The sequence below is a fragment of the Fistularia commersonii genome, chromosome 5, assembly GCF_037954325.1.
Source record: "Fistularia commersonii isolate RoL2024-O1a breed Wild chromosome 5, RoL_Fcom_v1.0, whole genome shotgun sequence".
Lineage (NCBI taxonomy): Eukaryota > Metazoa > Chordata > Actinopteri > Syngnathiformes > Fistulariidae > Fistularia > Fistularia commersonii.
In genome coordinates, this window is record NC_141288.1 from 18692934 (window position 1) to 18709862 (window position 16929).

Below are 16929 nucleotides of genomic sequence, written 5' to 3' on the forward strand. Positions count from 1 at the left end.
CGTGCCGCCGAGCATCTCGAAGACGTCCCAATTATCTGCCCCAGTGAGTTCAGCCCCGTGCATATAGAACGCCAAGGAGCGCAGACGCCGTCTTGACAAAAGTCGTTTTTCGCCTCGACTGTAACAACCGTTTCAATTATTTGAGCCAATTTACGGGGAGGGCTGTTTCCTGCATCCACCGCGGGGATTTGGGATAATCTTTCAGAAAAACATTTCCCCTCAATGTGTGAAAATTGATAATTAACCGAAACCTCGTGAGATTCTCAGGGATTTCCTTTTTTGTCGCCCCGTCATCTTTTTTTTTCATCATTTCTCAGACGAGTTGCGTGCCGAGGAGACTCTCAATGAGGCCGGCGAGCGCAAACAGGGTGTCTGATCTCAAGGACGGTGACGCGACTGTGAGTCACTCGGTCAAACGATTGCCCTCATCTTGTGACGAAAAACATCTCTCGCTCTCTCTTCCCGTCGTCCAAATCCGCAGAATATCCTCTGATCCGTCCGCGGACGCTCACATTAGGCGTCTCCCTTTGGAATTCGACGAACAGATATCACGTCTCACACGGCAGAAGAATCACAGAGAGTATTTTAAGGTTACAGGCGTTCACATTAATACCAAATTCAAAAGGATATTGTATGTGTGTGTGTGTGTGTGCAGCATTGTCTGTGTAAACCAGACCCTTTGTTTATGTCACAAAATCTTTAAAAAACACGTAATTGGGCCATGTTAGTGAAGCGGATGACAGTCATGTCTCATTTTACCGAAGAATTGGACTCGCGACCCTCCGATCCCAAAGTTGGCGGTTCGATTCCCGGTTCTTCCAGTTCTTGTATCGTAGCGACATCGGGCGAGATATTGAACCCCCCTTTCCGAAGTTGCTTCTGATGGCCTGGTTAGTGCTTTGCAAGGCTGCTCTGCTGCAAACGGTGTGTGTGTGTGTGTGTGTGTGTGTGTGAGAGAATGCTATCTAGTGTGAAGTGTTTGGAAACAGCAAGATGTGCAAACGATCCATAAGTGGAGACCAACTTGATTGCTGCTGTCAGACATATTGAAAGGCTGGGATATAGTTTTGTTGCTTTTTAATAATTACATCCCATCCTTGTGACTGTGCTTTTTTTTTTTTTTTTTTGAAACTCTTTTATTAAATATGTCAAAATTCTGATTTTGTTGCGCCGTGGTTGAAGTGCGCCTGGATTGGCACATTTTTATCAGATTCTCGGACCAATCCCAGCACTCGCAGGTCAAAGGGCGAGTTCAACATCGACCCGTCAGCTGTCAATCACGGGACAAACTCCAGAGTGGAGATGGGAAACTCAATTCTTTTTTTTTCTGATTTAACTTTATTTGAGACTCTCACCAAAGAGAATCGGATTTTTGAGTCATTTGAGTCACTGAGTGAGTCGCCTGTCGCCCGAGTTCGTTTGCTTTGTTTGCAAGGAGCCAACTGAGAATATCAGTACGATCGTGAAATGTTGTTTAGTCTCCTATTCACAGTTAGCTAGTAGTGCCTTGCTTGTAGGCGGAGTGAGTGAACAAGTTAATAGACAACGAATCATGATTCGGTAAAGCTACCCCCTTTCTTTTTTTGAACGAATCACTTATATAGACACGAAGCCATTCGCTCATTCACACTCATGGACACTTTGGCACCTTTGAAGATACTTTTGCATACCTTTGGACGTCAGCATTTGCAGATAGGATCCGTGCAGGCCGACAGAAAAGCACTTGCGTTGCAATTCTGGGGAGAGGTTGGTCGTTCAAGTCAACTGCAACACCTGTTGCGAGTCGTGGGGTTTCATTTTATGGACTCTGGTTGATCTGAGTCAGTAACTGAAGTTATCTGGTTCCCTCAAGTTACTTGAGTGTTGAATTTGATATTTTAAGTTGCAAAATATGCAAATCAGTTGGAAGTTAACAAATATGAAAAATGTTAAATGTAGATCAGAGTTATATGTTGAATATATAAGAATCATCTAAGTCAGTGGACCAAATGAATCACCTGATTCGTTTGTGTTTCTGGTGTTCCCTGCCAAGCGAGTCAGTGAACAGATTCACCCGATCTGACTCCGCCGCCTCGCGTTGTTCTCGTGACGCCAGCCAACCAGACGACCCATTGGGTCTGGGTTCGTTGATGTGTGTTGAATGTGTAGGGTTCGTCTGAGTCCATAGTGCAGCTGAGTTTGCGGTCTGGCGAATGAACCAGTTCAAACGAATCATCAGATTCATTTGTGTTTTTGGTGCCACCACCTCTACCCAAACCGCTCAAGTCAGTGAACCAATTCACCCGAATCATTGGAGTTCGCCGCCTCACCTTGCGCACTTAATACCAGCCAACCATGTGATTCACGCAACCCGGGTCAATTGACACCTCGAACTTGTGATTCAGTCCGAAGATTTGAACCACTAAGCCTCACCTCTGCACTTAAAATCAGCCAGCCAGATATTAACACAATCCGAGTCAATTGACACCTCGATCTTGTGATTCAGTCTGAAGATTCGAATCACTTAGCCTTGTCTTGTGCGCTTAACACCAGCCAACCAGGTGATTCACACAACCCGGGTCAATTAACACCTAAAACCTGTAATTCAGTCTGAAGTTTCGAATCACTTAGCCTCGCCTTGCCAACCAGATGATTCACACAACCCGGGTCAACGGACACCTAAAACCTGTGATTCAGTCCGCAGTTTCGAATCACGAATCCTCGCCTTGCCAACCAGATGATTCACACAACCCGGGTCAATTAACATCTCAAACTTGTGATTCAGTCCGAAGATTCGAATCACTAAGCCTCACCTCTGCACTTAAAACCAGCCAGCCTAATGATTCACACAACATGGATCAATGGACACCTAATACCTGTGATTCAGTCCGAAGGTTCGAATCACTAAGCCTCGCCTTGCCAAGCAGATGATTCACACAACCCGGGTCAATTAACACCCCAAACTTGTGATTCGGTCCGAAAATTCGAATCACTAAGCCTCGCTTTGCCAACCAGATGATTCACACAACCCGAGTCAACGGACACCTCAAACTTGTGATTCAGTCCGAAGATTCGAATCACTGAACCCAGGTGATTCGGTAACCGCCCGGCTCCTCTGCCCACTAGATGGCGTCATTGCTCCAGATTCCCACCGGGCGGCGCGGCGGCTCCTGCACGCAGATTCGGACCGCGGTGCACAAACATCACAAGAGGGAACATCCCGGTTCTTCTCCGGCGCCCAGCCTCTCCTCTCTCCTGCCCACGGCGGATCAGATGTGTTATTACGCAGCAGATGGGACGCGCTCCGGTTCATCCAATCCTGTTCGCCGCGAAGAGCCGTGACGTGATTTTTTTTTTTTTTTTTTTTTTTTTCCACGGGTGGGGGACAGAAGGAGAATCAATGGACGCAGTAAAAATTGATTGAAGTTCAGGCAATTAAGAGTGAATCTTCTGATGACTTATTAATGTCTCTGCAGACGGAGCCTGGCTTTTTTTTTCCTTTTTTTTTTTTTTTTTTTTTTTTTTTTTAAACTATCGATCCGATCGATCCCCTGGTAAACTTGATTGAGCGGCAGCGGCGGTGATGCGTTCACTGTCCGCGTCCCGGAGCGGATTCGGCCGCAGACGTCCAGATGTTCCGTGCGTCGTCCCCTCTCTGCGACATCCGACCCGGAGGTGTGTATGCATGCATACATGCATGTGTGTGTGTGTGTGTGTGTGTGTGTGGTGTGTGTGGGGGGGGGGTGTCCACGCGCTGAAACGTTAAGGATTATGGATGAAGAAACGCGCACACACACACACTCTCTCTCGCTCTCGCTCGCTCTCAAACACACACACACACACACACACACACACACACACACACACACAGGTGGGTTTAACCAATAATTGTGATCATCTTATTTCTCGTGACGTGGACCTCCTCTCCTTCTTCTCCTCTCCATCTCCCACTCACTCCTTCATCTCCTCCTCCTCCGATTTCTATTTTATTTTAAACAACTTCCGGGCGCTAATTGCGTTTTCACCTGAAGGGGAAATAGAGAAAAAAAAAAAAAAAACAGGACGGACCCCCGCCTTACACCCCCCTCCTCACACACACACACACACACCCGTGGGTGCTGCAACACACACACACACACTGCTCACACGTCTTCATCTGGAGATATTTGTTCCCTTTGCTTTCCTTCAGAGGAAAAGGAGGAAAAAAAGAGATTCGCACCTGAGGAGGACTTTTTTTTTCCTTGTGTGCGTGCGTGTGTGTGTGTTTGCAGAGGGTGTGTGTGTGTGTGTGAGGGGGCGATGGGGAGAGACCTTCTCCTCTGCAAGTAAGTTGCCGGCGGCGGGCAGGGAGTCCGCGCAGCGCCGGCAGAGGCTGCAGACGCCGCTCCTCTCACCGCCGGATCAATTATTTCATTTTTATTTTCATTTTTTTTGGTTTATTTTCTCCGAGGATTTCAATATCATCATTTTTTTTTCTGGTCTTCCTGCGACTTAAAGCTGCACTCCTCTTCCTCCTCCTCCTCCTCCTCTCTCTGGCATTCCTCTGGTGACGGATTTGGGGCTTTAAAAAAAAAAAACAATATATTGATTTATTTTTTATTTGGTTTCACACGGATGAGGTAAGTAAATATCTCCAGCTGCGTGGATGTTTTTCTTTTTTTTTTTTTTTAAGGGTGGTGTGTGTGTGTATGTATACATACGTGTGTGTGTGTGTGTGTGTGTAGGGGGGGGGGGGTAAAACACTTCAGAGAATCTCAGAGAACCAGCTCCATCATTTAATCTGTCCCTGAAGAGGGGTGTGTGTGTGTGTGTGTGTCTGTGTGTAGGTGTGTGTGTGTGTGTGTGTGTTCTCTGCTGCCACTCTGGATGGCACCGTCTTAATTAGGGTGCAGCTAGAATGTGGGCGCCGCTGCACGGACGGATGTGGGGCTGCATAATGAGCAAACACCCCGACACTTTGATCTCACTCGCCGTTCCTGTCTGAACCTGTGGGCTGTGTTTTTTTTTTTTTTTTTTCTTTTTTTTTTTTTTACCCCCCACCCACTCCCACATCCACCCGCATCCACCGGCAGCGCTCACTTAGTCACGCGTTTTCCCAAAACCCGTCCACGAGCCGCCTGTGCCACGCTGACACGCAGGCAGGAACAGGCTTCTAATCCTTCATATTCTATCACATTGCAAGGGTGGTCTTTCCCCCCCCACTTCCCCCCTCCCCGAGCGAACCCCGTGTGTGTGTGTGTGTGTGTGTCACCTTTTCAGATTGCATTTTCGTTCTCTGAGAGTCGTGAAAATCAAATATCGTAGATTCGGCTGCAGGGTTGACATGGCGGTGAGGCGGGTAGATAGAAATGCCGAGGTGATCGGAGACCCAAGGGGCAATTGCTGAAATAGGGATTCGGGGTAACACCTACTCAGAGATGGAGGGAGCGAGGAAGGGAGAGGGAGGGTGGCGGAGGACCTATCACTTTCTGAAAAGAGCAGCGGGCTCCCCGGAGAGAAGGCCAGGCCTGCAGAAAGTGATAGAGCGGCGGAGCGGCGGAAAGGGGGGGGGGAGAAAGGAGGGTACAAAATACACCGAGGGAAAGGGAGAGAGAGAAAGAGGGGAAAAACCCGAATCAAACCGGCGCTTATTAAGGCAGAACGTTCGAGTCTCCCTGACAACGGGGGTAAATGAGACCGGAAACTTCTAATGACGAGGAGCGGAGCCCACCGGATGACCCCCTGAGATGTTTATGTGCGGCAACAAATAACGTGGCGCAACCGGCGGCTCGTGTGACTTTTGGGGTGCTGCTGAGCTCCGGCTTCAGAAGGAGCAGAAGTTCTGGGGACCCGGGGCTCGTCGTGGAGGCTCCGCTGTTAGCTGATGCAGCTAACCTATATAAAACAGGGTTTTTCATCATAGCACTGGCCAGCCTGTGTGTATATGTGTGTGTGTGTGACCTAATTCCGTTTAGAGTGGGGGGGTGAAAACGTAAATGGATCCGCCCGAGAGAGTGTGTTTCACGCTGCGATTTTATTTTTATTATTTTCAAGGCGTGGAACGCCGGCCGAGGAACGGCTGGTAAATGTAAAAATAAGTAAAGTTTGTATTTTCAGTGGATTTTCATGGGCGAGACGATCGGCCACCAGGGGGCGCCATCGAGCCAAAATGAACCTGGCGTCAGGATTTTGAGAAGCCGCATCAGACCTAGCTTAAATAGAGACGCTGCCGGATTAATAGAATATCGAACGGAATATCGACCGAAGCGCACACTTGGCTAGCTTTCAAAATATAATCACGGTCACGCGGTCAACTTCTCCGATTTCTTCTCGGGATCGCAGCTTTATCTTTTTCGCAAAATGATTCACCAATCGCTCGCATCCAACCAACAGGTTGGTCAACGTTGACGTTTGATTAGAAGTTATCAATAACTGCAGGTTTTTTTTTTTGAAATGGTCTTTGCGGTGATGTAACGTCGGACGCTCACAAGGTTGCCTTTGTGAGTTCCTGGTCCGAGAGGAGGAGGGCGACGGATGCGAAAAAAACAAAATCAATGTGCCAAATTGATGCATCTGAAGACAAAAAGTCCAAAACCAAACCAAAGAACGTGGTCTTGGTGTTCAACCGACCGGAGAAGAAGTCTGGAAGTGAATGAATTGAGCTGATTAATAGTCCGAACTGCGTCGTGGGCCGTCTCGGGCCGAGCGCGTCGAGGTAAGCAAGGCGTATAATAAGAAAAAAAACTATTTTCTTTGCGACGGCTTCAATATGAACGAATTATCTCATTAAGTTAATGCTGGACGAGGAGCTCTCGGCGGCCTTGGATCTACTGTTGTGTAATCCGGGTATCGTGATTGGATTTGCGCCGCGCGTCCTCTCGCTTAATAACCCTCGCGAGTGCGACGCGGGATGATTTTCTAGAAAGAAAAAGGAAATAATTAACCTCATGTTTAAATGCTTATAAAGGATCCAGGTGCTACTTTTACGTTTCTTTTGTTTTTAAACGCCGACCGCGCAGTAAATAAAGCGATTCCCTGAGGCCGCGCGTCCAAATAAACATCTAGCAGCTCTTCACGTTCGATCCCGACGGGCGAAAGCGATGTAGCTTCCTTTTTTTTTCTGCAGGAGTCTCTTTTCGCCGGGACGTGGAGTTTGCGCGCTCATTTAGCTGCAGCGGCAGCAGGTGTCGGAATGATGCAACTTTTGCTGCTTTTTTTTTTTTCTTCCCCCCTCTAATCCCTTGTTTTCCCCGGCTTCTCCCTCCCGTTCGCCCTCGTCTCTGCCGCAGAACGTACCCTCATGCAAATACCGCCCCCTTCTTTGCAAAAGGTTCCCGAGCTGTCATTTAAACAGCTCCTCCTGGTGCCGCTGAGCGTCTTTGCACAGGGACGATCGCAAACTGACAGATTGTGTTTTCTTTGAGAAATGGACTCCGCGGTACGCGGCGGCCGCGGCCGAAAGAGCGCGTTTTTTTTTTTTTTTTTTTTTCGGTCTTCATCGCTTGTTCCGTGCATGCTCGACTGGATTCGTGCTTCGCCCACGTATTTGTCAGGTGAAGCGTGCAACCCTACATTCACATCCCGCTGACACCGAGGCCTCTGCTTGTTTCTCCGTCTCTTCCCCAGACAGGCCCGGCTGAAGATGTAACACGTGGATTACAAGATTGACTCCTCGACCAGATCTCCGCCTCCTCCGTTTTGGTGACGTTTTTTTTTTTTTTTTTTCCCCACCACCGGCGCAGCTTCGAGCGCCGTCTCTTTGGAATATGATTCGCTCCAGGCGTTCGTCCGGCGCCCCTCTCGGGGTTCTTTACCCCTCCCTTTCTGGCCAATAGGACGTTATCGTCCCCTCCCCCAAAGAAAAACGTTTCGAAGACCCTCCCGAGATCAACCCCGACGCTCCGACCATGCGACCTCCTCTGAATCTGGCCTCTTCCCCCAAGTCTCGCGCCGCCGTTCCCCTCCTGGCGGCGGTTTTCTGCACGTGCCTCCTTCCCGTGGCGTCCACGCAGCGAATCCCCATCGACCCCCAGGCGGCCCCGGAGTACGCCCACTCCATCCGGCTGGACGGCGACATCATCCTGGGCGGACTGTTTCCCGTCCACTCGCGGGGGGATCGCGGCACGCCCTGCGGCGAGCTGAAAAAGGAGAAGGGTATCCACCGCTTGGAAGCCATGATGTTCGCCATCGACCTTATAAACAAGGATCCCGAGCTTCTTCCCAACATCACGCTGGGGGCCAGGATCTTGGACACCTGCTCCAGGGACACGTACGCTCTGGAGCAATCCTTGACGTTCGTGCAGGCCTTGATAGAGCGGGACGGCTCGGACGTCCGCTGCGCTAACGGGGACCCTCCCATCTTCACCAAGCCGGATAAAATAGTCGGGGTTATCGGAGCGGCGGCCAGCTCGGTGTCCATCATGGTGGCCAACATCCTACGCTTGTTCAAGGTAAGACGCCGAACCTCCTCCCCCTCCCGAGTTACGGGGCGCTTTCGCTCATCATCGCCGGCGAGATGACTTCGGTGATGACAACCAATTAAAATTCAGTCTTTCCCAAAGCGGTGACAGCGCCGACTCCTGCTTCACCGGTTGGAAGGAAATAGAACTCCTCTGCCTCTGTGTTTGCCTTTTTAGAAGTCCTCAAGTGTGATTTCATCCTCGTGTGTGTGTGTGTGTGTGTGTGTGTGTAGAGAAAGACGTGTCAAGCGATGTTTTGCGCGGATGGGCCGTGCATATTTGCGTGGCGGAGCTTGGATCATCCCTGGCTTGTGGTTGAGCCAAATAAAAAATGGCTGCCAGACAGTGATATCAATTACTGTTGAAATCTGTCATCAACCACTTCACTCGCTGCAGCGAGTGTGTGTGTGTGTGTGTGTGTGTGGCTTTTTGGACACCTCTTTGTGCTCTTGTATGTTTTTTTTTTTTTCCCTTTTTTCGAGCGGGCCTAATTGAGCATCCTTACGTGCGCTTGTGTGTTCGCTTGAAACGGTGCTCCTCCTTTGTGCTCGCCGCGCCCGTCGTCCTTGCGCGAAGCGCTCAAACGTGTAAAAGGGAACACTCGTATCCCGGGACGACCGTGCTTTGAGGACAAATCGGTAACCACGGCGATGAAGCCATTTTGTTTGTATTTTTCGGAGTCGGGGTTTGATTTACATTTGAGCTGCCGCGCCATGGTGGTTGAAGTTTTGAGTGGCAACAAGGGAGTGCTTCATATTAATCAGCGTGTGTGTGTGTGTGTGTGTGTGTGTGTGTGTGTGTGTGTGTTGTCTTTATTAGCCGAGGACGGCTGACGGCTGGCCTTGTGATTATGAAATATGAGCCCGCGGCATTTCACACCCACATCCATCCGGCGCTCTTTCAGAAATGTTTGCGTTGCGGTCTCACTATTTCTGCGTCGCCCTCTATTTTGAAAAACCGACGAGCGGCGGGATTTGCGGTTTGCACGTGCGCGTCTGACAGCGCTCGTGAACAACCGGCTCGCGCCTCCGACGCCAGATTTGCATGTTAAGCAACGACGCCGGCTAAACGTGATTTACACCCGGGAATCTGTCACGACAACGGCACCTTGAACAGGTTTTTTTTTTTTTTTTCCCTGCCTTGGCCTCATTTGCCTAATACGATTTTAAAGCGTTCCCGTCGCCCGCGGAGGTTCCACGCGCGTGCACGTGCACGTGCGAGGACGGCGGCGCGGCGGCATCGGCGGAGAATCTCACATTCGCCCAACGCCATACTGGATCGCTGCATGTTTTTGTCGAAGCTTTCCAGTAATTGTTTCCATGTCTGTGAGTGTGGGAGTCTCAGACGTTTGGTGATTCGCAGTGTGTGTGTGTGCATGGGGGTGTGTGTGTGTGTGTGTGTGTGTGTGCGTGAACAGGCGATTACATCGAGCAAGAGCCTGTGGCAATGGTGTTATATGTCACAAGACTGGATCTTTCTCCCTTTTAACATGAATAATGTAGCACGAGTCACAGGCTGAAAATAGTGCAACACACACACACACACACACACACACATACCCATGCTGCAATAAACATATGTCTGTCTTTATATGGGCTAATCTGACAGTGCTCATCACAGATAGTCGCCCACTCAGCACAAGGAAAGCGCCAAGAGAGGTTTGCCTTGTATTTGATACCCAAAGCAGAACATGGAGATTCCAAGAACGAGGACATCGAATCTCTTCAACAAACATTTTTTTTTTTGTTTTCTCGCAAACAATGGAGGCAAACAAATCGCCTTAACTTTTTTCTGCTCAGCTCTTTTGTTGGGTTGGAGAACCGAACACAGAACTGACACACACACACACACACACACGGAGCCTCCGATGGATGTGCTGGTGCTCAGTAGAGGTGTTTACAAAAGCTACCATGTTTTTTTGAGGGGGAATTCTTCATTTATTTAGTCGTTTATTATCTTTACCGGTTCTTCAGCTGTCATTGAGCGACAAGCGTGGCTTCGCCGGTCCATCGCAACCATTCACCCTCTCATCTGGCCAATCTCAGGGTCTCCTGCATGTTTTTGGACGGCAGGAGAAAAAAAAAAAACAGAAGATGCAAACAGAAAGGGCCATCCTGTGGGAATCGAACTTTCTCGCTCAGGTGACGGTTAAATGTCGACAAACCTTTTTTTTTTTTTTGGTTTCGGAGGTCCGACCGTCGTGCACGAGGTCTTCCGGATCCGTGAAAAGCTGTGAACGCACGAGCCGCCGTTGTTCCCGAGGCCGCGTGTGCTTGAATTCACCTTCACATGTTGCAGTTGTTAAATAAGGAACGTCTCGCTTTATTAAAATGGCTGCTAAATGTCAACATGAATGAAAGCGATTCTTTGGATCGTCTCGTTGTGCTTCATAAATAAACACTGGTTTAACTGGATCATAGATACACGGTTTTTAGTTCAGGTGTGTTTTCAAAACAAAGATCCGCATGGAATTACGTCACGAAAACGGGACATCAAATCATAATGGATTTAATATTACAGCGACTCTTGTGAGGATTATCTAACGGTTTCAGCTCTGAAGCTCCGGCAGGACGAGACGCGAGACTTAACAAAAGGAAAGTCTGCTGCGGGCAAACCGGGCTGCGATTCTAGAAACATCTTTCAGCAGATAAAAAGAATTTGTCACATTTTGGAGCCGAATGAAAGTTGGGTCGGGACGCTGAAGAAATGTGAAGGGTAAGAACACGAGCAGGAACGCGTGCTGATACAAAGGGTTATAAAACTTCTAATGAGCAACAAGACGAAGAGGAAACTTTTAATGACAAAGGATTTTTTTTTTATTTTTGCTCCCCGACTCTTCTTTCATCTCTGTACGTTCGGCTCTTATCCGATTAGCTCGACACGGCGTTCAGAGGAACCGAAAGAAGCCCGACAGGTCAGAAGTGGAGAGACGCCGTTCACGGCAGCAGCTAAAATGCTCCACTACAACAAGAAAACAAATTGTTGAAATATATAGAAGCTGGAGGTGCGGCGTCTTCGTGTTCTCCGTGTTACTGCGGGTTCGTTCGGTTCAAAAGGAGGTTAATCGGTGACCAGAAATGATCCCGATGTGAATGAGTCGTCTCTATAGGAGCTGTGAATGGTTGTATATCTCCGTATGTTGGGCGAGAATGTCTTAAACAAGGGTGCGCAATACGGCGATAGCGTTCTACCAGTCGATCGCAAAGGTAGTAATGGTAGATGGCGTGATATTTAAAAAAAAAAAAAAAGAATAGACGTCAGGCTATCATCCATCCCGTCACTTGATTGATATACACGGCAGCCAATCAGATGATATCTGATTTTTTTTTTTTTTTTTTTTCTGACACCGAGGTCACTGCGCACGCACAAACAACGCCGCAAAGTGCAGCAAAACTAACAAGCTAGTCAGCAAGTTATGAGAGATGAGAACAACTTTATTTATCCCGAAGGAAATTGTTGTGCCATAGTTTCAAGTAAAAAACATAACAGTAATAGATAATAGTAGAAAGGAGGAAGAATAAGAAATACAATGAAATATGAATTGTCCTAACTGTTAACTGTAACTACAAAGATTGAAGATTCCCTTCGGCTGAGGGAAGAGGAATTAAAAAGTCTGATAGCCTCAGATAGGAAAGACCTCCTGTGGCGTTCAGCGGAGCTCCTTGGTGGTATCAGTCTACGACTGAAAGAGCTCCGACAGGACGTCAACGTGGCATGCAGGGGGTGATGGATGTTGTCCATGATGCTGAGGAGCTTCTTCAGCATCCTTCTCTCTGAAACCTGCACAACAGACTCCAGCTCCACTCCCAGGACGGATCCAGCTCTCCTGATGAGCTTGTTGAGTCTGTTGGTGTCAGCTGTCTTGATCAGCGTAGAAGATGGCGCCGGCCACCACCGAGTGGTAAAACATCCGCAGCATGGTCCTGCAGACGTTGAAAGATCTGAGCCTCCTGAGGAAGAACAGGCGGCTCTGACCATTCTTGAAGATGGCATTGGTGTTAAAGGTCCAGTCCAGTTTATTGTCCAAAACTCCAATTAACTCCAATTTTTAGCTTTTTTTTTTATCTCTTAAACTTAAGGAATGGTATAAAAAGAGTGTGGGAACCGGACCAAGTAAGAAGACAAAAACGTATCACTTTCACACAGAATAGGAGGACTTTTTTTTTTTTTTTTCCACGATGACATGTTCGAAGTACGTTCGGGACGGTTCGGCAGTCACTTTTCACACAACATACTTTAAAAGCAAAAGTTACAAGCGAAGCGTTGTTCCGGACGAGTCGCTTCATCGTTAATAAGGCCGACCGGAAGCGGCGACCGTCCGGACGATGAATCAATTCAGTGCACGTCATCGGAGTGAACTTGGGTCCTGACAGAAAAATGTGCATACTTCTGTCACCTATGTCAAAGATTGTCATACCTGAAAACATACCTCTTCACCAAGCACTACCCTACTAATCGCACTGGGGGAAAAGAAAAAACATTAACAATGGAATGTATGTATGTATGTATATGGTTCTGAGACGGCTGTTTGGTTGATTTGTCACTTCTCACTTCCCACTACTGGTACTTTGGATCTTCGGGTGACTGAATTGCACTTTTTGTGAGTCGCTTTGGGATAAAAGCGTCTGCCAAATGACTGGAATGTAATGTAATGTACATTTTGTGTTGTGCAATAATGGCTCATGCGGTTATGCAAGGTACATCTACATACATTGTACATATAAAGAACATTTTTTTGCATTTTTTTTGCGGGTAGATCCCCTGTCTTAAAAGGTCTATCTGTCTATCCACCATCTTCTACCACTTCTTCTGCAATCAGGGTGTCGGTAAATGCCGAAGTCTATCCCATCGAGCGAGAGGCGGCGGGCAACGGCAGGACCACGAAAAAAAAAACATGCAACATTCATTAACTCACTCGCTAAGAGTGAGTATTAAGAAATACAAATGATCCCTAAATGTCCAGGAAGAGAAAAGTTGATGCAGATGGAAGGCTGTTTCAAGATGGGAATGCATGCGTAATGTTTTGGATTTGAATGAGAAATAAATTCAGAGGTATTTAACATGAAGGTGTAGTTACATTTATTTGACATTACATTTATACCAGCGGTCAGGAACCTATGGCTCTTCCGGTGACGGCATGTGGCTCCCAAACAATTTTGAGTTGGAAAAAAAAAAAATCAGTTTGGAACTGATTTTAAAATACTTCTTCATAATATTGTGTCATTTTAAAGTAAACAGAAATTCGTTTTGAAGATAAATGTCACGGGTCGCCCGTCGGTCGGTCGGGTCGGGACCCATTGGCTTGCGAGCACTTGCGGGTCATTGTGAAGGTGAAGAAATCGATTTCATCAGATAACCAACCAGTTTATCCGCTTCAACCCTCGTAACGGAAAAGCTGGCGAAAAGAAATAAAACAATGAGGAATTTGCATTTGGATCTGTGGTATGTTTAATACGCTGTGATAAAATTGCATCGATGAAACGGTTAAATATAAAGCGGCACTTCGAACAAATCCGTGCGGCATCAGAGGTCGTATTGAAAGTAAGACCTATTTAATTTATATTATTATTATTTATGTATTTATTATGTTAAAATTACAGGACTGTCTCAGAAAATTAGAATATTGTGATAGAGTTCTTTATCTTCTGTAATGCAATTGAAAAACAAAAATTATTTTTTCATGATAATCTAATATTTTGAGATTGGATTTTTGAGTTTTCTTAGATGTAAGCCATAATCCGCAATATTAAAAGATTAAAAGGCTTGCAATATTTCAGTTGATTTGTAATGAATCCAGAATGTCTGACATTTTTGTTTTTGTAATTGCATTTCAGAAGATAAAGAACCTTATCACAATATCCTAACTGACGGTCCTGTATGTTTTCATTATTTATTTTATTCTGATTATTTTAATTATGTTAAAATTACTTATTTCGTCAAAAATACTTTATGGCTCTCAATGAAATATATCTAGAAATATTTAGCTTTTATGGCTCTCCCAGTCAGAAAGGTACCTGACCCCTGATTTATACTGTTACCGTTACATGTGAACGTTTGAGGGCAACCATGATGCTGATGTGGGAAGCGCTGAATATTTGCATTTCACTGTAGGACCTTTGAACAGTTGTAGGTTTCTATGAACCATGAGCAGAAGTTAGTTCGAGCAGAACCAGGGGAGCAGTTTGGGGGTTCAGCGTCTTGCTCGACGACACTTCGAGCGCGGAAATCGAACCGGGAATTTACCGGTTCCAAGGCTCCGACCCCTTATATGACGAATGAACCATCGTACGTCTTTATAGGACGCGTCCTGGTGCGGGAGGTTGGAGTCGGCCAATCAGAGAAGAGCCGCTGCGCCTCGGCTTCTGTCTGTGGAAAACCGTAACTGTGACGTTTCGGTCATTAACGGATCTAAAAAAGCAGCTTTCCTATGATTAACCTGTTTTTCTGTGAGACTTCCTTTCTCGCCCTTGAATATCGATCGCGTTTGTTCATGGTTGGTAATTACAGCGCCGGTATGGATCGCAGAACCCTCGGGACCTTCTGGTCGACCCTCAGACCGGCTCCTGCAAGGCGAGCTCCTCCAACACCCAACAATAATGAGCATAATGTGCGACTTATTATTAACTGCAATACGAAAATGCTTTAAAACGTCGATCAGCGACTGCCTCCGTCAGCGCTGCCGTAAATAGGATGTGTGTGTGTGTGTGTGTGTGTGTGTGTCTTGTCTGCAGGAAGTCCCGTCCGATTGTTCAGCAAAGTGACAGGCGCCATTCAGGCGGCGACGCGTGCACGCTGTGAGACGGAAACCAAAAAATGAAATTCAATTCATAAAATTGATAAGTGGCGACGGCTCTCTGCCAGTGAGAGGAGATGGAGTGACATTGCCTCTGGGAATTTAGGAAACACTGCTATCGTGCGCGCACACACACACACACACACACACACACACATGCAGGGATATCAAACCTTTATTCAATCAGCTTCGGTTCCGCTTCATTCCACCCGAGACTCCAAAAGTCATGGAAATGCACGCGCCAACGTTTTTCTTTTGGGAAGAAAACTTGTCATCACTTCCAACGCCGGCAGGGTTCTTCGCAAATTTTGCGTTGTCGAGGTCGGAGGCGGAAGTCTTTCCCACGCTCTGTCTCTCTCCAGCTGCGCCGGGATTGGTTGGCGAGCAGTTTGAACGCGTGACATCACACAAGGACGACAGGACTGTCTCAGAAAATTCGAATATTGTTCTTTATCTTCTGTAATGCAATTACAAAAACAAAAATATCATACATTCTGGATTCATTACAAATCAACTGAAATATATTTCAAGCCTTTTATTATTTTAATATTGCTGATTATAGCTTACATCTTAAGAAAACTCAAAAATCCTATCTCGAAATATTAGAATATCATGAAAGGTAATTTTTGTTTTTTGAATTGCATTACAGAAGATAAAGAACTCTATCACAATATTCAAATTTTCTGAGACAGTCCTGTAGATCTGGCTGATGCACATCTCACACATGCATGTGTCCAACCGCTCATGTATGTATGTATGTATGTATGTATGTATGTATGTATGTATGTATGTATGTATGTATGTATGTACGTATGTACGTATGTACGTATGTACGTATGTACGTACTGCGCTGATGCTTGAGCTGCCCCAGATCAGGTTAGGCACCAAGTTAGGCTATGCTCTGTGTGTGTGTGTGTGTGTGTGTACGTTTGTGTACGTCTTTGTCCAAAAAAAAAAAAAAAACAGCTTACTGTCCTGTATATTTCCTGTGCATCTTGTATTTGCAGGTGTTATTTGCAGTGCTTAAGTCGCTTTGGATAAAAGCGTCTGCCAAATGTAATATAATGTATGTATGTATGTATGTATCCATGCATGCTCACATGAGGACGCGCTTTCCGATTGCCTCTGTAATTCGGCGTTTTTCTGCTCTCGGTCCGTCCGGGGAATGAACGGCTGCGTGGCTGATGTATTCATCTACTTCCTGTTTATTACCGCCGCTATGATTGCTTCCCTGAGAGCAGGTCTCTCTGCCGGATTCCCGGCACGTACGATACAAGCATTCACGCCCCCGGGGAAGCCTACAGGTACATGTGTGTAAATCGTATGTACAGGTTTTGGGGAGAAAATTAGCTACCAAGTGAATGAAAAATGCAAAGTTTTGAAGTTGGTATTTTTCTACCGCCTTAAGGGTGAGCCGATGGGGATCAGTTGGTCATTCGTCCAATTGGAAGGATGGCGGTTCCATCCCGGGCTTTTTAGCGCCGAATGCCCGAAGGGCAAAAACACAGAATCCCAAGTTGTTCCCGATGGCTTGGTTCACGCCTTGCATGATGTGTGTGTGTGTGTGTGTGTGTGTGTGTGTGTGTTTGTGAATCGAGTTTGTAGCTTCTTGAAGCCGCAAGATTAATATCTTGGAGCGACAACTACTGCTTGTCCAGGAATGGATCCGTTTCATTTCACCTGGATGTTTCGATGGTGGACACTCAAGTTCTACAAAAG

General features: G+C 46.8%; 1 protein-coding gene across 3 annotated transcripts in view; it reads left to right on the forward strand.

Moving 5' to 3' along the window:
* The first annotated feature begins 3328 nt into the window (after positions 1-3328).
* grm8a (glutamate receptor, metabotropic 8a) overlaps positions 3329-16929 on the forward strand; it is a 333220-nt gene continuing 319619 nt past the window's right edge. For 2 of the 3 annotated variants that reach the window (XM_086147148.1, XM_086147146.1), the window contains exons 1-2: positions 3329-3654; positions 7585-8408. In XM_086147148.1, coding sequence (XP_086003274.1) covers positions 7866-8408 — 543 coding nt within the window. In that variant the 5' untranslated portion in view covers positions 3329-3654; positions 7585-7865. Of the gene's footprint in view, positions 3655-4242; positions 4599-7584; positions 8409-16929 lie in introns of those variants that run through there. The other variant, XM_086147147.1, reaches the window with a different exon arrangement.